This window comes from Salvelinus fontinalis, chromosome 8 (genome assembly GCF_029448725.1).
Source record: "Salvelinus fontinalis isolate EN_2023a chromosome 8, ASM2944872v1, whole genome shotgun sequence".
Lineage (NCBI taxonomy): Eukaryota > Metazoa > Chordata > Actinopteri > Salmoniformes > Salmonidae > Salvelinus > Salvelinus fontinalis.
This window is the reverse complement of record NC_074672.1, coordinates 12,142,776-12,166,174: the sequence shown is the minus strand read 5'-3', so window position 1 is coordinate 12,166,174 and position 23,399 is coordinate 12,142,776. Positions and strand designations below refer to the sequence as shown.

Genomic DNA, 23,399 nt, shown 5'->3' with positions numbered 1-23,399 from the left:
ACCTTTCACCTTGTCGGCGCCGGGATTGGAACTATCGACCTTTCAAACTAGCTAATCCTACGCTCTAACCACTAGGTTACCTGTGTGCCCTGTGTGCCCTGTGTGCCCTGTGTGCCCTGTGTGCCCTGTGTGCCCTGTGTGCCCTGTGTGCCCTGTGTGCCCTGTGTGCCCTGTGTGCCCTGTGTGCCCTGTGTGCCCTGTGTGCCCTGTGTGCCCTGTGTGCCCTGTGTGCCCTGTGTGCCCTGTGTGCCCTGTGTGCCCTGTGTGCCCTGTGTGCCCTGTGTGCCCTGTGTGCCCTGTGTGCCCTGTGTGTCTGAGCATGGTGTTTTGCAGTGTTTAGGGTGGACAGCAGGTGTCCATTGTATAGGTCGACCGATTATGATTTTTCAACGGCGATACCGATTATTGGAGAACCAAAAAAAGACGATACCAATTAATCAGACCATTAAAAAAAATATATGTATATATTTGTAGTAATGACAATTACAACAATACTGAATGAACACTTTAACTTAATATAACACATCAATAAAATTCAATTTAGCCTGAAATAAATAATGAAACATGTTCAATTTGGTTTAAATAATGCAAAAACAAAGTGTTGAAGAAAGTAAAAGTGCAATATGTGCCATGTAAAAAAGCTAACCTTTAAGTTCCTTGCTCAGAACATGAGAACATATGAAAGCTGGTGGTTCCTTTTAACATGAGACTTCAATATTCCAAGGTAAGAGGTTTTAGGTTGTAATTAATATAGTATTTATAGGACTATTTCTCTCTATACCATTTGTATTTCATATACCTTTGACTATTGGATGTTCTTATAGGCACTATAGTATTGCCAGTGTAACAGTATAGCTTCCGTCCCTCTCCTCGCCCCTACCTGGGCTCAAACCAGGAACACATCGACAACAGCCACCCTTGAAGCATCGTTACCCATCGCTCCACAAAAGCCGCGGCCCTTGCAGAGCAAGGGGAACAACTACTCCAAGTCTCAGAGCGAGTGACGTTTGAAACGCTATTAGTGCGCACCCCGCTAACTAGCTAGCCATTTCACATCGGTTACACCAGCCTCAACTTGGGAGTTGATAGGCTTGAAGTCATAAACAGCTCAATGCTTGAAGCACAGCGAAGAGATGCTGGCAAAATGCATGGAAGTGCTGTTTGAATGAATGCTTACGAGCCTGCTGCTGCCTACCACCGCTCAGTCAGACTGCTCTATCAAATCATAGACTTAATTATAATATAATAACACACAGAAATACGAGCCTTTGGTCATTAATATGGTCGAATCCGGAAACTATCATCTCGAAAACAAGACATTTATTCTTTCAGTGAAATACGGAACCGTTCCGTATTTGATCTAACGGGTGGCATCCCTAAGTCTAAATATTGCTGTTACATTGTAGAACCTTTAATGTTATGTCATAATTACGTAAAATTCTGGCAAATTAGTTGGCAACGAGCCAGGCGGCCCAAACTGTTGCATATACCCTGACTCTGCGTGCAATGAACGCAAGAGAAGTGACACCAGTTCACCTGGTTAATATTGCCTGCTAACCTGGATTTCCTTTAGCTAAATATGCAGTTTTAAAAATATATACTTCTGTGTATTGATTTTAAGAAAGGCATTGGTGTTTATGGTTAGGTACATTCGTGCAACGATTGTGCTTTTTTCGCAAATGCGCTTTTATTAAATCATCCCCCGTTTGGTGAAATTGGCTGTCTTTTTTAGGAAGAAATAGTATTCACACAGTTCGCAGCGAGCCAGGCGGCCCAAACTGCTGCATATACCCTGACTCTGTTGCAAGAGAAGTGACACAATTTACCTAGTTAAAATAAATTCATGTTATAGCAGGCAATATTAACTAAATATGCAGGTTTAAAAGTGTATGCTTGTGTATTGGTTTTAAGAAAGGCATTGATGTTTATGGTTAGGTACATGTTGGAGCATTGGCAGTCCTTTTTCGCGAATGCGCACCGCATCGATTATATGCAACGCAGGACATGCTAGATAAACTAGTAATATCATCAACCAAGTGTAGTTAACTAGTGATTATGATTGATTGATTGTTTTTTATTAGATAAGTTTAATGCTAGCTAGCAACTTACCTTGGCTTCTTACTGCATTCGCGTAACAGGCAAGCTCCTCGTGGAGTGCAATGAGGCAGGTGGTTAGAGCGTTGGACTAGTTAACTGTAAAGTTGCAAGATTGAATCCCCGAGCTGACAAAGTAAAAATCTGATGTTCTGCCCCTAAACAAGGCAGTTAACCCACTGTTCCTAGACTGTCATTGAAAATAAGAATTTGTTCTTAACTGACTTGCCTCGGCCATTCCGATTAATCGGTCGACCTCTAGTCCATTGTAGGGCCCTGTAAAATTTGCATTGCAGAGAACGTGGACTGAATCACGGAATCCAGTTCAACAATATTCAAAAATGTATTGAACTTGGTCATATTAATGACTTTTCGAATAAGTTATGCCAAGCGGGCGGGGGAAAAAATATTTAAATATACCTAAATCATACTTCATTAATATATTGAAGGACAGTATTATAAAGCAAAACATTAGCTGCAGAAAAGGATGCTGGATAATATGCAATTATCATTTTGAGCAAAATCATTTTTGGAAAGTACTTAAATATATTTTGTGGACATTTAAATGCTTTTTTGAAATTATACTTAAGTGTATTTTCTTGAGATATGAAAAAGTACACTCAGGAAGCATGTTCCTCAGCTGCGCATGTTCCCTTATGTGTAATAAACAATTATTGTCAACTTTCTCTTTCCCTGCAATCTTATGAACAGGAATTCAGAAAGTACTTTGAAACTCATTATTGGCCCTGAAACTATACTTATAGTGTACTTGATCACTCAGTTTCATATAGAAAATAAATTCTTCAACTTAAAAACAACTCCAAGTGTATTTTGAATGAAAATACATCATTAAAGCATATGCAATTGAAGTACACGTTTAAATAAGTGTGTTTAAGTGTAATGATAGTCAACATATAGTATACTTAAAGACTGAACAATGACACTTTGTGTAGCCTTTAGTGGTGATGCTAATGATAACTGTCTACTGGTAGAGATGTATGGGCTTTCCCAAAAACCTTCTCAATTCAAATGCCTACCTGGCAGAGCGATATCAGGATTATTTGCATAAATTCAGTGGCCATTTGTTTTGCAATCACATGAGTGCTACAGTGTACTGCTGGTGCGCACTTGAATTAAAGGGTAACTACACCCCAAAATCAAAATTTCTTTTAGATTATTCCCAGACCTCAAAAGTGGTCTCCTGATGTGTTTTTGGCATTGTTGTGGACTTGGAACATCAATTTTATTTATTTCTGTTTAAAAAGTGTCATTTTATGAGAGAAACCCTGAACCTATTGGGGAAAAACTGAAACATGGAGAAATACAACATATTTTATAGGGCCCTACCATTGTTCCCTTCCACTCTACATTAAGTTGCTCCATACCTGTGTTGTAACACTGCAACTTATACACTAACATAGCGATAGTGTTACTACACAGGTATAGCAGCAGCTTTATATGAAGTGTTAATGTAACTGTCCAGTGAAAATCTCACTTTATAAAAGTTCATATTCTGTTAACTCATACCCAAATAATGTTGTTGACTCCTCCTATAATCATATATGGGCCAAAGCATAAATTGGAGAAAAAACACTTCATAAACCCAACCTCAAACTTGATTCTCAAACAGGCCGTTTCAGAAATGCTTGCTATTTCCTCATAGAGGATGATGTCATCTTCCTGAGGCGGATGAGCTGGCCAATCAGCAGTCTACCTGCGTGAATATTTTTAATGACCGGTATATGCCCACACCATTGTTGTTGGGGCATGCCCACACCATTCCAACACAAATTAGCTGCTTTTTAACATACTTAATTGCATTCTTCTGGGAAGGAAAACAATTTATTTAACTAATATTGTAATTAATTATAGGTCAGATTTCATAGAAATCTGGAAACAAACTAGACAGTTTAACGAATATTTTGTTTGGCACACATCTATCTATAACATCCCATTGTATAACTAACTACCTCCTCTTTCACAATTTTGTTTTGTGCCAAGTCCCACTGAATATTTAATGAACCACAGAAACTCCTGGAATAACAACTAGCTTCTCTGCCCTCTTTCTCTTCTTCTCTTCATTCTTTCTTATGGTCCTAGTTTGGTTTTAATTGTTACTTTCAAAGCGGGGAATTCTTGCTTTGAAATATTGCTGTTAAACTGAGCAACAGAGAAATGATTTCAAATTGACCTCCAGGGTGTCATTACATACTAGTGGTTGGTTTGCTTTTTCGGTTCTTGGAACTCTTTGGAACTGTGTGGAACTCTGGAAGTTCCAAATTCCATATAATAGAAAGCAAAGTGGGTTGGAGAGAATTAATGTGACGGGAAACAGCCCTGGTTTAACTCTCTTTCCTGCAGAGCCCTCCACCTCTCCGTCACCCCTATATATATATATATATATATATATATATATATGACACACACACTACCGTTCACTTAGAAATGGCCTTGTTTTTGAAAGAAAAGCACTTTTTAATTTTTAAAATAACATCAATTTATCAGAAATACAGTGTAGACATTGTTAATGTTGTAAATGACTATTGTGGCTGGAAACGGCAGAATGTTTATGGAATATCTACATAGGCCCATTATCAGCAACCATCACTCCTGTGTTCCAATGGCACGTTGTTAGCTAATCCAAGTTTATCATTTTAAAAGGCTAATTGATCATTAGAAAACCCTTTTGCAATTGTGTTAGCGCAGCTGAAAACTGTTGTTCTGATTTTAAAGAAGCAATAAAACTGGCCTTCTTTAGACTAGTTGAGTATCTGGAGCATCAGCATTTGTGGGTTCGATTACAGGCTGAAAGTGGCCAGAAACAAAGACCTTTCTTCTGAAACTCGTCAGTCTATTCTTGTTCTGGCTCTAACCAGGGTTATATTCTGTATACCACCCCTACCTTGTCACAACACAACTGTTAAGATGGCACACCTGTTAATTGAAATGCATTCTAGGCGACTACCTCAAAGCTGGTTGAGAGAATGCCAAGAGTGTGCAAAGCTGTCATCAAGGCAAAGGGTGGCTATTTGAAGAATCTAAAATATATATATTGGTTTAACACTTTTCTTGGTTACTACATTATTCCATATGTGTTATTTAATAGTTTTGATGTTTTCACAATTATTCTACAATGTAGAAAATAGTAATACATTTTTTAAAATGTTTTAATGAGTAGGTGTGTCCAAACTTTTGACTGTTTGTGTGTGTGTATGCTCCAAGAATGTCGATAACTCTGACTCGTTCATTTTATTCCATTCATTTCAGATTCCCATTTGGGCTCTTACCTTTTAACAGCATGTAATATAATCCAATCACTATCGCCAGGCCCGGGGAAATGGCCCACTGGGGAATGGGAAGGATAAAAGGCTGCTATTCCACTTTAACTCAGTGCTAGAACATGTGGAAGTGTTTCTAACATTTTAGTGTACTCCGTTAGTAAACATTTGAGCTATCTGTTGTGTTCTGTACAGTTAGTGACAGTGCTTGACTTGGACTGAAATAGGTTCCGGTACTCACTTTGGGTGCCGGTACTGTTTTTATATTTAGGTGCAGGAGCTCCAGAATACTTTTGAGCTAATATTCTATGAGGAACAGGAGCTCAAGCAGTGGAACATTTGAGGTGCCGGTACTCGGCTCCGGTGAGCTCCTGCCCAAGTCAAGCATGGATTAGGGGACAATTGCAACTGTTCTTTGGCATCACGGCACACTCTTCTGAGTTGTAAACCAGGACAAGCTTGAAACCGTAACTGCTGCCTTAGAGAGATTTAACCAGCAGAATTATGGGTGTCATACAGATACTGCACCCTGGAAGTTCTAAACACCCTCAGCCTCTTAGCAAAACCCTAACTACCTTTATTCTTCCAAATTTCAACGCATGATCCTTAGGTCTCCTCCAAGAACGACTCCATGCTCCTCTTTTAAAGCATGTGTCTCTTCTCTGAGATTTGAGGGGGGGGAGGGTTGCGAGAACCCTACACATGAAATCAATTAAAAGGTGCTGGAATGTGCTATGAGGGTCTGGTTTTGATTTGTTGGGATGGAGGGATGGCCGTATTGAGGGAGACATAGCAAGGGATGGCAGGATGAGGGAGGGAGTTAGTGGGCCCGTCATTTGGTGTGTCCCAGCTGGGGCTTGATGTCTGGAGGCCTCTGTCATATGCCTGCCTGCCTGCTCTGCTCATTAAATAGTGGTGACATGGAACAACTCCCACTCTACTATCCTATACTCTGCTGTGGTCTCTTTCTGCCATTTTTTATGCTGTCTCCAGTTTGTTTATTTTCTGTCGCTCTGGCACTCTCTCTCGTTCTCTACCTATTCTTTATCACCTGACACACACACACACACACACACACACTGTGATCTGAGCAACGACGCTGACTAGTTTCATCTCATCCTGCCCTCTGCCACCTCATTGACATTCACCAGCAGAGTGTGACGAGAATAACTTTTATCTGTGCTGAATTGGTAATTGCCTCAAATGTGCCTTGTGCATATAAATGTACGTAAAATAAATACAGCACTGACAAACCACAACATCAATTAATTGTTAGGCCTCGTTAACATCCTACTCATAAGGCATTTGAGTGTGTTTGCTGATCTCTAGGATCAGTTTAACATTTTAGATCATAATTAATACAGTTATATGGACATTGCAGACCTGATCCTAGATCACCACTCCTACTCTGAGATGCTTGAATTTGTGAGGGAATACAGGGCAGGGCACTTCCTCCAGACTGGCTAGTAACACAGATACAGACATACAGTAGCTTCCTGTGACCTCCTCAGACAGATGTGTGAAAAGGCTTTCACTTCTCAGGTATTTATTGAACAAATATTATGACAAATCTTACAAAGTGGGCCAGACTGACTGACCGCATTCCTCAGCTTCTAATGGGTATTGAGAGAGGAACTCTGCTTTTATATTTAATGCTAATCTACAATAGAACTCTCTTGTCTCTGTGTACAAAGCCTCCATATACAGTAGGCCTGTAGAGATATTGTTATTTTTGTCTGATAACCAACATTGATTTATGGAAGAAATAAGGGTTTATAAGTAGTTTATACTATTAGTTATAGGTTTATTTGTAGTTCATAAATCAGTAGTAAATAGAAACGTGAGTGCAGCAACATCAGCTATGTTTATTAGAGCGTTCACCTCAAAGCCAATTTTTTTATTGGTCACGTACACATATGTTGCAGATGTTATTGCGGGTGTAGCGAAATGCTACACCCAGCTCCAACAGTGCAGTAGTATCTAACAATACACACATCTCAAAGTAAAATAATGGAATAAATAAATATAAATATTAAGATGAGCAATGTCGGAGTGGCATTGACTAAAATACAGTAGAATACACTACAGTTCAAAAGTTTGGGGTCACTTTGAAATGTCCTTGTTTTTGAAAGAAAATCACTTTTCTGGCAGCTTCATTAAACAGTACCCGCGAAACGCCAGTCTCAACGTCAACAGTAAAGAGGCGACTCCGGGATGCTGGCCTTCTAGGCAGAGTTGCAAAGAAAAAGCCGTATCTCACATGGCCAATAAAAATAAATGATTAAGATGGGCGAAAGAACACAGACACTGGACAGAGGAACTCTGCCTAGAAGCCCAGCATCCCAGAGTCGCCTCTTCACTGTTGACTTTGAGACTGGTGTTTTGCGGGTACTATTTAATGAACATGTCAGTTGAGGACTTGTGAGGCATCTGTTTCTCAAACTAGACACTCTAATGTACTTGTCCTCTTGCTCAGTTGTGCACCGGGCCTCCCACTCGTCTTTCTATTCTTGTAAGAGCCAGTTTCTGCTGTTCTGTGAAGGGAGTAGTACACAGCGTTGTACGAGATCTTCAGTTTCATGGCAGTTTCTCGCATGGAATAGCCCTCATTTCTCAGAAGATGAGTTTCAGAAGAAAGTTATTTGTTTCTGGCCATTTTGAGCTTGTAATCAAACCCACATGCTGATGCTCCAGATACTCAACTAGTCTAAAGAAGGCCAGTTTTATTGCTTCTTTAATCAGAACAACAGTTTTTAGCTGTGCTAACATAATTGCAAAAGGGTTTTCTAATGATCAATTAGCCTTTTAAAATGATAAACTTGGATTAGCTAACGCAACGTGCGATTGGAACACAGGAGTGATGGTTGCTGATAATGGGCCTATGTAGATATTCCATAAAAAATCTGCCGTTTCCAGCCACAATAGTGGCAATATAGTGGCAATATACAACATTTAACACTGTCTACACTGGTATTTTGGATCAATTTGATATTCTAATGGACAAAAAAATAGCTTTTCTTTCAAAAACAAGTACATTTCTAAGTGACGCCAAACTTTTGTATGGTAGTGTACATATGAAATGAGAGTACTCGTAATTTGCTGTCAAATTTAATCTGGATCACAAATTAGAGTGATATTATTGAGTGTAATAAATAGCCAGAGGACTGTTTTGACAGTCGTTGACGTCAAAAAGGGAGGTGGTGATGTGGTCTGACTAGCTTCTCGAAGCACTTCATGATGACTGAAGTGAGTGCTACGGGGCGTTAGTCATTCAGTTCAGTTACTTTCTATTTTTTGGGGTACAGGGATAATATTGGACATCTTGAAGCAGGTGGGGATAGCGGCCTGAGCTAGAGAGCGCTTGAAAATGTCAGAATACCCAACAGCCAACTGGTCTGCACATGCTCTGAGGGCGCGGCTAGGTATGTCATCTGGGCCGGCAGCCTTGCGAGGTTTAACACATTTGAATGACTTACACAATTCTGTTGTGGCTTTTTTCCTTTTGGATGAAATGCAGTGAGGTGAGAAATGATTCATTGATGGGTGTTCCCGGAGGTCTAGTGATAACAGCACCAATGGTAATGTAATCCAAGTCACCTTTCAGAGGTGGCAGGAAAAGGAAGTAATTTAACTGGCAATGCCAGCTTTAGCTTCCGCTGGCATCATAGCCTTTTAAATACCTGTTTACTGTTTGGTCCAGCCAGTCCCAGGAGGGCAAATGAAGGCCATTCATTAATTTCTTTCATTCATTCATTCTTCCCCCTTCTGGAGCTCAAACATATTCAAATGATTACCATCAAATCCCAGGTTGATGTTGCACCTTCTGCAGCATTTTGGCCTTGCCTTTGGGGGAAAAAATAAGGTTGTTAATAAGGAATTAACAATCCCCATCTCTGTCTGAGATATTTCAGTACTGTGCTTTGAAAGGGGACGACTGAGGGGAAAAGCTAGCCAGCAACCTCCAATTACCCCCGGAGGTTCTCCCGTGTGTGTGTGTGTACACACTGGTATGTGGAGCGTTGATAAAATTAGAACCCGCAATGTTTTATTTCCAGTTTTTATGCCCAGTCATGGAGAACAAGTGGCTGAGCTGCTCCAGAGAGGCAAGGGGAGGAGAGGGAAATGCCCGTACATAGCAGCCTACTCTAGGTTTTTATACTTCCACTGATCCCTTCTCCTACCTGAATCTATGCTCCAGGTTAGGCTTAGAAAGGCCAGGGCATGAGGAGGAGAATATCCACACACAGCAGCCTGATTTGGGCTCAATACCACTCCTCTCCCGGTCTCATTGCTGGACCTACCCTTTTTGTCTGGCTATGTTCAGCTGTTGAGACTGGCTCAAGGAAGGGTAGAATCAATGGAAGGGTAGTGCTGTTTATCAGTGTAAGTGGAGCTAATGTATTTACAGTGTTGCAGAATTGACAAATACAGGAAATGGTCATAAATGACCAATAGAGAGTGAGCTGTAACTTCTAATAATCCTCGGGCCATGGTTAGCCTCTTGTTCCATCTCAGTGGTTCCTCTTTGGGACTAGGTGTGTGCATGTCATCTAAGTTCCTTCAGTCATCGGCTTCTGTCTGTTCTTTAAAAAAAAAAATTGTACAATGTTTTCTCTCTCCCTCCGTCTTTATTTTTGCCCCTCCCCTGTGCGGTTGCTAGGGCCTTGTGAAGTTTGTGCACTCTCAAAGTCGTTCTCTCCTATCCATTCATGGTTGTGTTCACATATTACATTCCTGTCACATTGGGAAATGCCTTCATTTGGAAATGTCTGTCCTCTCATGTCCTTGAGTGTAAATGGAGAGGCCTGAAAGAGAGCGGCGATGCTGCTCTGAATGTTAAGTACCGTCACTCTCCTAATCATTTCAAACATCAAGGTGCTGTTAGTGTATTAAAGACGGCTGTCATTTGATCTGCAGCATACCCTTCAGCTTCTAATTGTATTTACAATAACCTGACACTCATGAGTCCCCGCATTTGAGTCCACACACACACACACACACACTCACTCCCAGGGCTCTCTAGCCTAAATCCCTTAGCATGACAGTTTAGAGAGAACATGACCACAATGATACACTGCCCTCATACTCTCTTGTGATTGCAGTCACATCACTTTCCCCTTGTGTTCCGCTCCCTTCCCCCAAACACCGCTCTGCCTGCTAAATGATGTGCTGAGGGAGGGAGAGAGGGAAGGAAAGATGGAGAAAGAGAGAGAGGGAGGGCGAGCGAGGCAGTTCCTGCAGAGAATCACAATGAGGTGGTCTGCTATGTGCTGCGATTCTCTCTCTGTGTGTGTGTGGGACATACTCTGTTTCCACAACACTGCTGCTCTGCTCTCTCTAAAACAAGTACAGTAACAATGACGTCCCCAGCTGAGGTTGACACACAACCAATACAGTACTCTTCTCTCCTCCTGAATCCTGATTATAGTTGGGAACCAGTGTAACTGTCTGGAATGTTATTTTTTTGTTGTTAGTTTTGTGCTTGGTTTAATCCTACAGAAATGATTCATTTTCATCTAGTCAACACATCGTGATCGTACTCTGCTGACTCACGAGAAGAGTCTTTGCCAACAGTATTCAACTCTGCCTCCCAACAGCACCACCTCCTCCTCCTCCTCCGCCGCCTCCTCTATCTGAATACCAATGTACTGACTGAAAGGCAGGAACTAGATACAATGAGGCAATGCTGCCAGTCTGCCAAACTAGCATATTTGTCATGTAGGACCTGGCTGTCAGCAACAAACCAGGCTGTTCCCCTCATGATCTGTGATGGAATTTTCCAGACTTAAAGGCCTTAGTCCAGGCCCAGGGTGACACACACACACACACACACACACACACACACACACACACACACACCTTGTTGCTGGGTGACCATGCAGGGGTCAACACAAGGTCAATAACCCTGCTCTGTATCCAATCCACCACAGGGAGTGGAGCACCTCATTCAGAAAACACACTTTTCTACAAACTCACTCACTCTCAACACTGGTGCCTTTAAGTCGGTTAGCAGTTTGTTTATTTCCTCTCCCCAGACAGCCCGTTTTCCCTCTGCTTTGGATTTACCTCTGAGGGGGTTACCGACCAGAAGCCTTTTCATTTCTACCACAATATTCACGGTCATCACTGAGCAGTCAGTCATTTTCTCTGACCTCTGAGAAGAATCCCGGTGTGGTATTTCTGAGCAATACATGTCAGCAGAGATTGTTAAGGTTGGTTTACCACATGGTAGCACCACAGAGTAGCCCTGACAGCCCAATGGCCCTCTAGCTATGTCTGGCACTGCCCCTCTGCTGACATGGTTAAACTGAAACTCACACCTGGGTTCAAATAGTATTTGCCATCTCTCAAATACTCTAGCTGCCCTGGATTGAGCTTGCCTGGCGCTATTAAACCAATTGCATAGTCCCAAAATGTGCAACCCCGCCCAGCTGACACTCCAGGCAAGGCTCCACCAAACGCTGAAAGTATTTGAAATAAAATAAATAGTACTTGAGACCAGGTCTGGTCTGGTAAGACTCAGCCACACTCTGGGAAACCTTGTGAAGCGCCACTTTAATTAGGCCAGTTTATGCGAGTCTATATGCTAACGCTATAACAACCTGCCCACAAAAAACACACCCAAAGCAACAACTGTCCTGATCCAATAGATATGTCTTCAGTAGTGGTTCGCTACCTAATTTCTGTTCAGTTGAAAATAAAACATTCATACCTTTTTTACAGAAATGCAGGCACAAAAACGCAGTATAGGGGAAAATCGTAGAATTACATATGTCGTTGTATTACATAACTAAGGACTCTGTGATAAATGTTGGTAATAACACCTTGTCTGTGTTCTGTATGTTCCAGCTCCGAAGACATGCAGTCCTAAGCAGTTTGTGTGTAAGGACCAGGTGACATGCATCTCTAAAGGATGGCGCTGCGATGGAGAGAAGGACTGTCCGGATGGATCCGACGAAGCGCCTGATATCTGTAAGTACAGTTAGCCTGCATGTTACGTGATATCTGATACCTGTAAGTACAGTTAGCCTGCATGTTACGTGATATCTGATACCTGTAAGTACAGTTAGCCTGCATGTTACGTGATATCTGATACCTGTAAGTACAGTTAGCCTGCATGTTACGTGATATCTGATACCTGTAAGTACAGTTAGCCTGCATGTTACGTGATATCTGATACCTGTAAGTACAGTTAGCCTGCATGTTACGTGATATCTGATACCTGTAAGTACAGTTAGCCTGCATGTTACGTGATATCTGATACCTGTAAGTACAGTTAGCCTGCATGTTACGTGATATCTGATACCTGTAAGTACAGTTAGCCTGCATGTTACGTGATATCTGATACCTGTAAGTACAGTTAGCCTGCATGTTACGTGATATCTGATACCTGTAAGTACAGTTAGCCTGCATGTTACGTGATATCTGATACCTGTAAGTACCGTTAGCCTGCATGTTACGTGATATCTGATACCTGTAAGTACCGTTAGCCTGCATGTTACGTGATATCTGATACCTGTAAGTACCGTTAGCCTGCATGTTACGTGATATCTGATACCTGTAAGTACCGTTAGCCTGCATGTTACGTGATATCTGATACCTGTAAGTACAGTTAGCCTGCATGTTACGTGATATCTGATACCTGTAAGTACAGTTATAGGATAGCCCTCTACAGCAGGGTTTCTTATTAAACTTTTTCAGCCTGGGATCCAAATGAGAAATTCTGTGTGTTCCTGGGTCCCAAGCTTAGGAAAATACGCAACTATACGTAATTATCGGTACGAGTCATTGCCCTTATGCCCCCCCCCCCCCCCCCCCCCCCCCCAAAATGCAATGCAATGTAGACAAAACAAATAACAATGAAATACCCATAAATATATTCTGTTTCATTTTCCCTGTTAAAAACTCTCTTGCATATCTGTCTTGGTTGGAACTGTTGAGGTTAAAATACAATTAAATAATTTCATTCTGAACTGGAATAAACGGATTGATCACATCGCACAGATGTAGAACAGAACACAAACACAGGCTTTTTGATCGTGCAACCCTAAGTAACAGTATACATTAAAAAAAATATCAGGCCTACTGTAGAAATTATTGTTGATAGTCTAGGTTGGAACTGTTGATAAAATACATATTTAAATTCTGAACTGGAATAAACTGATCACATCACACAGATGTAGTTCAGAAAACACACACATACACACAGTCCTAATGAGAGGTGTGTGGCTGGTTGAAGTTTTCAACAAGCATGTCTATTCTGAGCTCCGTTTTTGACAGTCCAACACTGAGGTCATACTCAGCATTGACACTGTTTCTGTACTTGAGAACCCTGACTCGCATAGGTATGTGGTGCCAAACTGGAGCAGAACCTCTTACTGCTTTCTCAGTCAGGCAGGAGACTGCTTCCTGCTGCAGATTAGCAACCCAGAACTGTGTGAGTGTTTCTCTCAAAAAGCATCTTGCTTCAATCAGTTTATTCCAGTTCAGAATAAAAATGATTACTTGCAACAGTTCCAACCTAGACTTGTTTTCAACAATCATTTCTACAGTAACAATAACGGTAGGCCTGATAATTTTCATCTTCATCTGTACTGTTTCTGAGGGTCGTACTATCTGTAGCTAGTTAGCTTGCTTTGGCTAACGTTAGCTATTAGCTGTGTAACGTTAAAAGGCCAGGGGATTGTTTGAAAGAGAAACTCGCATCTTCTACTATGAGAGAGAGTACTTCCTTATTGCTGCTTATCATCACTTGTTATAAAATGACAACAATGCCTTGTTAGTTGACTTACAATTTCGAAGCGAGCACTGTTTCCTGGAGCATTCTACCATGTTCTGAAATGACTCCCTGGGTTTACCGTCATGTACAGTAGTGCCTGGATGTTTGGTCAGGACGTGTCGTTTTATTAATTTGTTCGTTTCGAGAGACTCATTACTAAGCATTTCCCCACTCAAAACGCATTGTGGGTGCTCCTTGTTATTTCTCAAAGTTTGTATGAAAGAGACAAAAAGTTGTCGCTGTATTTGCGTTTCAAGACGATTGCGCTCAGTCAGAACTTGTGGCTAGCATGAGTCCAGTTCAGCTTGTGTGTCGCGGAGTGATCCTCAAGAAAACTGCAGAAAAAATATCCGGTAAACCGTGAAGCACACGGGCATCTCCCGCTACCTCTCCCACTCGCACAGCTGCCAAACTAGAGCAGAGACCGCTGCTAAGCAGAGAGCACTTGGCCAAATCAATTCCAGTAATTAATGAAATAATTATACATTTCCGTCGCAACCCACCATTAACAGGTCGATACTTTAAGAAATGCTGCTCTACAGGCAACAGGGCAAGCCCCCCCCCAGTCACTTATGTTTAACTTCTTCTTGAAAGGTGACTGTAAAGCTTCTATAGGACCATCTCTCTGTGGAGGTGCCCTCAGGACTGCTGGAGCGTGCAGGACATTGCGCTTAGATGTTACGATTTGCTTTTTAGCATCACTGACCTTCCTTCCCATTCAGCTCATCCACAGATGATATACTGTACAAACCATGGTGGCCATTTCTTTGCGCTCACGTCACCATTTAATTAGTACAGTAAAGAGATGAAGCCTTGTTCAGCCAGTGTAACATTGGGTCAGGTTCTGCCCTCCTCTGTTTGTCTGAAGGACACCAGTGTAGAGACTGCCCTATCCAACTGCCCAGTCTGGCCCGGTTGGGCAGTTATAGTCTAGTGAGTTAATAGCTCTCTCTAATGACGTCCGGTTGTTTAGTCTGGCTGTTCAGTCTGGCTGTTCAGAGGGATGTCTGCTCGTGTCTAGACTCGGCCTCATCTCATCTGTGTGGTCTCTCTGAGAGGCTGGTGCTAGGCAAGACAGTCACATCTGACAGCCACCCTCTGGGTTTCTGCACCCAGCCACTCTCACTATGTATGGGTGTGAGTGTATGGTATGGAGGAGTTTATAATGGTGACTAATTGCGATGTGTCTCTCCCAGCAGTCTGTCTGTCATAGGGCGACAACTCATCAGATCTGTTAAATTTTTTTCCTGATTACGTTTCGTTTTTCCCCAAAATCTATTTTCTCTTATGTTTTTTCCAATATTCTGCTTTTCCCCAAAAAATTGTTTTTCGTTTTTAATTTATTTATCTTTTAAATATTTTTATTACTTTTATTTTATTTATTTATTTTTACAAGGAAATTGGATGTTCTAAGTCCACAACAATACTCAAACCACATCAGTAGACCACTTTTGATGTCTGGGATTTTTGGGTGTAGTTACCCTTTAAAGGTGGAATATGCAGAAATCGCGCCGCCAATTTCCGGTTGCAAAAATTCTAATTGTTTGCCTAATTTCAGTTTGTGACAAAAAAAGCTCTGAGTGAAGAGAATCATTGTACCATCGAAACTGCTGTGAAATGAACTGGAAACAAAGAAATAGAATATATCCTACTTCTTAGACTTGCTTTCAATGAAAATGTCTGATCTAGAACTCACATTTCTATGTACATTTGATCGGGTTGCCCAAAAAGTGAAATATTATAGCTTTAATGCAGGTGTGCACCAGCCAGAGACTGGTTAGCGACGTTTCTGTAGCGCTCATATGACTCGTGATTGCTGTGTTTGCAAAACAAACGGCCATTGGATTGATGGAAATAATCATGATATCATTATGCGATGGAGTCTACTTTGCAGTTAACATTTATTTAAGAAGGTTGGGAAAGCCTTTCCATGTATACCAGAAGAAGGTTATCGTTAGCGTCATTGCTAACCCCTACACAAAGTGTAGACATACGTGTGCACCGCAGCTCTTTCTAAAATTATCCGCCGCCATTGTTGCAACCCCTATTACCAGTCTGTTCAACCTCTTTTGTATCGTCTGAGATCCCTAAAGTTTGGAAAGCTGCACTCTTCAAAGGGTCTAGACCCAAACTGTTATAGACCTATATCCATCCTGCCCTACCTTTCTAAAGTCTTTGAAAGCCAAGTTAATAAACAGATCACTGACCATTTCGAATCCCACCGTACCTTCTCCGCTGTGCAATCCGGTTTCCGAGCTGGTCACAGGTGCACCTCAGTCTCGCTCAAGGTGACTAAATGATATCATAACCGCCATCGATAAAAGACAGTACTGTGCAGCCGTCTTCATCGATCTGGCCAAGGCTTTCGACTCTGTCAATCACCGTATCCTTATCGGCAGACTCAACAGCCTTGGTTTCTCAAATGATTGCCTCGTCTGATTCACCAACTACTTCTCAGACAGAGTTCAGTGTGTCAAATCGGAGAGCCTGTTGTCCGGACCTCTGGCAGTCTCTATGGGGGTACCACAGGGTTCAATTCTCGGGCCGACTCTTTTCTCTGTATATATCAATGATGTCCCTCTTGCTGCGGGTGATTCCCTGATCCACCTCTACGCAGACGACACCATTCTGTATACATCTGGCCCTCCTTTGGACACTGTGTTAACTAACTTCCAAATGAGCTTAAAGGCCATACAACACTCCTTCCGTGGCCTCCAACTGCTCTTAAACGCTAGTAAAACCAAATGCTTGCTTTTTCAACCTTTCGCTGCCCGCACCCGCCCGCCCAACTAGCATCACTACTCTGGACGGTTCTGACTTAGAATATGTGGACAACTACAAATACCTAGGTGTCTGGCTAGACTGTGAACTCTCCTTCCAGACTCATATTAAACATCTCCAATTCGGGGCCTCCCGGGTGGCGCAGTGGTCTGGGGCATTGCATCGCAGCGCTAGCTTTACCACCAGAGACTCTGGGTTTGCGCCCAGGCTCTGTCGCAGCCGGCCGAGACCGGGAGGTCCGTGGGGCGACGCACAATTGGTCTAGCGTCGTCCGGGTTAGGGAGGGTTTGGCCGGTAGGGATACCCTTGTCTCATCGCGCACCAGCGACTCCTGTGGCAGGCCGGGCGCAGTGCACGCAAACCAAGGTCACCAGGTGCACAGTGTTTCCTCCGACACATTGGTGCGGCTGGCTTCCGGGTTGGATGTGCGCTGTGTTAAGAAGCAGTGCGGTTGGTTGTGTTGGCTTTCGACCTTCGTCTCTGAGACAAGATAGTAACTACTAACAATTGGATACCACGAAATTGGGGAGAAAAAGGGGATAAAAAATATCTATTATAATAATTAAAAAAATATATTATAAAAAAATATATCTCCAATTCAAAATTAAATCTAGAATCGGCTCCCTATTTCGCAACAAAGCCTCCTTCACTCACGCCGCCAAACATACCCTCGTAAAACTGACTATCCTCGACTTCGGCGATGTCATTTACAAAATAGCTTTCAATACTCTACTCAGCAAACTGGATGCAGTCTATCACAGTGCCATCCGTTTTGTCACTAAAGCCCCTAATACCACCCACCACTGCAACCTGTATGCTCTAGTCAGCTGGCCCTTGCTACATTTTCGTCGCCAGACCTACTGGCTCTAGGTCATCTATAAGTCTTTGCTAGGTAAAGCTCCACCTTATCTCAGCTCACTGGTCACGATAACAACACCCACCCGTAGCACTTGCTCCAGCAGGTGTATCTCACTGGTCATCCCCAAAGCCAACACTTCCTTTGGCCGCCTTTCTTTCCAGTTCTCTGCTGCCAATGACTGGAACAAATTGCAAAAATCGCTGAAGCTGGAGACTTATTTCCCTCACTAACTTTAAACATCAGCTATCTGAGCAGCTAACCGATCGCTGCAGCTGTACATAGCCTATCTGTAAATAGCCCATCCAATCTACCTACCTCATCCCCATATTGTTTTTATTTACTTTTCTCTTCTTTTGCACACCAGAATTTCTACTTGCACATCATCATCTGCTCATCTATCACTCCAGTGTTAATTTGCTAAATTGTAATTACTTTGCTACTATGGCCTTACCTCCTCACGGCATTTGCACACACTGTATATAGACTTTCTTTTTTTTCTATAGTGTTGACTGTACGCTCCTTTATTACATGTGTAACTGTGTCGCACTGCTTTGCTTTATCTTGGCCAGGTCACAGTTGTACATGAGAACTTGTTCTCAACCAGCCTACCTGGTTAAATAAAGGTTAAATACAAAAAACACACAGACAGGGGAATTCCTGTGCCGTTTCAGAACGTTACAGGAAAACATGAGTCACTGATGCATTTTGCTCATGTCTTATTATTAAATTGGGCAAGTAATGCATTTTCTAATATGTTAAATATATTTAGTTGTTACGAAGTTCAATAAATGTTTGAATATTGTTGAATTCGGTTTTAATGTCTGGATTCTGTGATTCTGTCCGCATTCTCTGCGCAATACAGATTTTATAGGGCCCTACAAGTGGCTGACACCCAGAATGATGTCGTTTGTTATTGCTGGAGAAAAACACTTAAGTATTCACAGATGGGCCTTTTGGATCCCAAATGTATGATATGGCTTAGTGCAATAAATATTTTCTGTTGCATTAATAGATAAATAAAACATTAATGTTGGTGTTGAAATTGAGAAAGGGAACTTTTATATTGCTGCATATCAATGTTTCTGAGCTTGAATGCGTCTCCCATCCATGGATAGGTCAACAAGTTTTCTGTCAAATTCTCTTGTAGCCTATCCTAGCCTAGTTCCAGATGTGTTTGTGCTGTCTTGCCAACTCCTGTGGTCATTGGCGTGACAATGGCCATTAAAGTTGGCGAGACAGTGCAAGCTAATCTGGATACAAGCTGTATCCTATATCCCTCCCTAGATTGCCAAATCTGCCAGTTCAATGAGTACATTGGACACCCAGCCCAGACTAACTTTCTTTTTTTTATACAAATGTTTGTTTCCTCAGTCTGAGTTAAAATGTATTGTCTGGAGATAGACTAGAAAGAGTCACAGTTCAATAGTACAAAATACTCCTCCACTTCCTTCATCTTTCTCTCTCCCATTGGTCAAGCTGCACATGATTGAGCTTGGCTGGAGCAATGGGACCAATGGAATAATCCTAAAATAATATGGAATAGTTCCATCTAGTGTTTGAAAGGAAACACATACTAGTTGAACCCAGGTCTGATTTCACCCCCTAAATGGAAAAGGGTGTAAAAGAAAAGCAGCAGGTCTCTCTATTCCTCCTCCTCCTCCGGAGCTAACGGGGTCTTTAATAACGTGTAGCCTGACTAACACTCCTCCTAACTCCCGGTTCTCCTCTAGTCTAAATACACACACACACACACACTACCAACTCCCTGTCCTTCTTGTCTTGCCTAGACAGTCTAGTCTCCAACCCCCTTCACTCTCCTCTCCGTCATCCCTCATGCCAAGCTAACACTCTGACTCCTCTTTAATGGATGAGTCTACTCAAGAAAGGTCAGCTTGCACATGAAGCTAATGTTACCTCTGACTTTCACTGAGTTATTGGGGAAAAAACGTTGAATTAAATCCTGTGCCAAAAAACCTACAATGGCTGATTCCTCAAGGCACAGTAAATCTCTTTTGATGTAGAGCTTCCGAGAGTGACACATTATTTGGATAGTCCATCTGTAGATCAGTAATGTTTCAACTATCTACTTTAAAAATATATATTTCACCTTTATTTAACCAGGTAGGCTGGTTGAGAACAAGTTCTCATTTACAACTGCGACCTGGCCAAGATAAAGCAAAGCAGTGTGAACAGACAACAGAGTTACACATGGGATAAACAGACGTACAGTCAATAACACAATAGAAATATCTATGTACAGTGTGTGCAAATGTAGAAAGATTAGGCAGTTAAGGCAATAAATAGGCCATAGTGGAGATATAATTACAATTTAGCATTAACAATGGAGTGATAGATGTGCAAGTAGAGATACTGGGGTGCAAAAAAACAAAAACAATATGGGGATGAGGTAGTTGGGTGGGCTATTTACAGATGGGCTGTGTACAGGTGCAGTGATCGATAAGCTGCTCTGACAGCTGATGCTACTAACGCTATCCCGGAAATTAACCTTAACGCTTATACGCTTATTTTAAACCCTGAACGTAACCGTAACTTTAGGAAGCGGGTGCTTATCGACAGCTAGTTTGTTGATAATCCATCTGTACATGCTCTACGGATGGTCATACTATCAGGACTATCCAAATAAAGTGTGACCCTTCAGAGACTTATTACGTTGATGGTCATTTCAAATGCTAGATCAGAGCCAGATTTCAATAGAAACGTTGGCATACAGCTCCATTTTTAAATCTGCAGACATCAAGATCACCGGTGTGCTGGAGTTTCTTCAGTTTAACAGAGGCTGAAGAAACAGTAGTGACTGTGTGATAGGCTTAATTGACCTGAACTGATCTTGATGGGCTGCCGGTGGCTGAAACATTGCTCGCCACACAGTCCTCTTCAGTCAGATGAAACACTGCATTGTCTATGTGAACAAATTACATAAGTGGTATGGACATTTCACTTACATCCAATTGCTTTGTAGCCTAACTGATGGGGGGGGGGGGTGCAGTTCAGTCTTTCAGGAGTTTAAGGTCTTTTACTATTCATTTCACTCTTCAAGTGGGCATTAAGTATGTGCGATCTTTCAAATCCTGTTTGAACCCAGGTACGAGTACTACAGCAGTGTTCAGGTCAGCCTTGGCTGTTCTCTCCGTCTTCCCTACTTTAAAGCCAACAGCATGAGAGCCACTCGGCCTAACAGGCTGTAAACAATGAGGCCTCTCTCTCTCTCTCTCTCTCGATAAACACTCCAACACCATATGGAGATGAGTAACTGAGGGTCTGGCCCAGAGCCCCAAAACAGGACCGATATTACCACATATCAACCACATATCAACCCAGGAGTGACTAGGCTCTGTGGAGGCAGTCAGTGGGATGTCCAGAAACCCATACTAGGCTGAAGAGCAGGACAGATATAACCGCATATCATCAACTCAGCAGTTTGTGTAGATTTCTCTCTCTTAGACAGGTTGGACGTTCTCTGTTGACTTCTGTTGTATCCCGTTGTTGCCTTTTCCAGGAAAATAAAACCGCACTAGAGATGCCAGAACGGCAATAGAACAGGACAAATAAAAAATGTAATAATAATTAACCTTTTATTTAACTAGGCATGTCAGTTAAGAACAAATTCTTATTTACAATGACAGCCTACAGATAACTCAAATCAAATTGTGTTTGTCACACGCGCCGAATACGACAGGTGTAGAATTTACCGTGAAATGCTTGCTCACGAGCTCTTCCCTACGATGCAGAGTTTAAAAAAATAACACAAAGTAACACAAGGAGTAAAATACACAGAGTATCAACCCAGGAATGACTGGTTAGCCTGGTCCCAGATCTGTTTGTGCTCTACTCCATCAGTGTGGTTGTCAAGTCAAACATGACAATGAGTGGCAGGGATCGGGCATGATGGCACCAACCTCCTGTCTAGTGACTGTTGCTCTGTGGGGGCATAGCTCTAGGGTGTCCATACTGGACTCACACCGTAAAGGTGATGGGGGGGTAAACAAACCTGTGTATTTTTAGGAGTTCAAGGCATTCGTTGTTTTGTTCCAAAAGTGGAAAGTTTAGTTGCCTACTGAATCCAAAGGTTTAACTCGGTCTGGTAATAGTTCTCTACGAACACACTCAGACACTCATTCTCTTTACAGAGATCTGGCTTTCTACACAGAGCTTTTAGTTCAAACGTCAGGGGGTGTAAATACAACTCCCTGCTCTTTCCCAATAGTTTCGTTTTGACATGCCTCCCCCGTGACCAAAGTACAATCAAGTGGGTGTGTTGTCGGGAATCAGAGTACTGTAATTACAGCATTATAACCAGTTCCAGTTAATTACTAACTAGCAGATTGTGTCCCAAGGTATTTTCAATTCACACACATGTCTCTTTCTCAATTTTTCTCTTGTTCCTTTTTTCTTATTTCTCTTTCTCTCCCTTGTTGTTGTTTTATCTTTCTATCCATAGAAGAATTATGGTGTCTGATCTCTCCCTTTTTTCTCTCTCCCTTTTTATTTTCTCTCCCTCTCTCCCCGTCCCTTTTAGTATCTATCTATCTCTCTCCCCCTCCCTCTCCCCCCTGTTGTTGCTGTTCTATATTTCTATCCATAGAAGAATGATGGCATCTGATCAATCTCCCCCTTCTCCCCCCCCCCCCCCCCCCCCCTCTCTCTCTTTCCCTCCCTGACGATCTCCTGGCGTCTGGCTGTCGTTCAATCTCGCTCTCTGCCGGATCACCCTGGTGCTGTACTCTGTACAGTAAATCAGACGCTGTGACTGAGCAGGCGAAGCTGGCAGCCATGGGCCTTGCTTATTTCTTTAAGAAGGTCAATATATCATCAGGAAAATGCCTCTCCACTCACTGTGAAAGAACAGAAATAAAGCAACAAGGAACCCCCTGCCCTCTACCTCTCCTCTCTCTCTCCTCTCTCCTCTACCTCCTCTCCTCTCTCTCCTCTCTTATCTCTCTCTCCTGAGTAACACAAAGCCAGTAGCCTGGACCCCACATCTGTTTGTTGTCTGTAGTCATTGTCATATAGGAGTTGGCTATACAGCACAAACAGATCTGGGACCAGGCTATATGAATCCAAGCTCTCATGCTGAACATTACACCCACTAACCCCTACACAACGACCAGTTAACTAAAACCATCATGGATTTAACATTTTTGAATCATTTAGCAGACGCTCTTATCCAGGGCGAGTGCCAGTTAGTGCATTCATTTGAAGATAGCTAGGCGGGACAACCACATATCACAGTCGTAGTGATTGTGTATTTAACTCCAGTGCGCCGTGTTTCAGATTTAAATACCACCACTAGTAATCCAAATGATAGTCCTTGCAGCAAAACCATCACCATAAATTCACCTGCAGGCCATCTTAATAGCAGGCGGAGGGGGATTTTTTAACGGAAAGCGTGTGGGTTCGTCTGGTGACGATCATTGTGCTTTGATCCACAACCCTGGGAACCTGCCCAGGAACTAAACCTGCAGGAAGACGGCAGTGCTCCACTGCTGTTCTGTCTGTCTCCCTCCATCTGTCTGTCTGGGGTTGTAATTGCCGTTATTGCACTGTCATTACGCAGCCCCATTTACCTACACTGTAATCATCCTGAGGG

General features: G+C 42.3%; 1 protein-coding gene across 3 annotated transcripts in view; it reads left to right on the top strand.

Moving 5' to 3' along the window:
• The window catches only part of LOC129860565 (low-density lipoprotein receptor-related protein 1-like), a 141,404-nt gene that overhangs the window by 21,423 nt on the left and 96,582 nt on the right, over window positions 1-23,399 (top strand). For all 3 annotated transcript variants that reach the window (XM_055931078.1, XM_055931077.1, XM_055931079.1), the window contains exon 2: window positions 12,222-12,344. In XM_055931078.1, coding sequence (XP_055787053.1) covers window positions 12,222-12,344 — 123 coding nt within the window. The remainder of the gene's footprint in view (window positions 1-12,221; window positions 12,345-23,399) is intronic.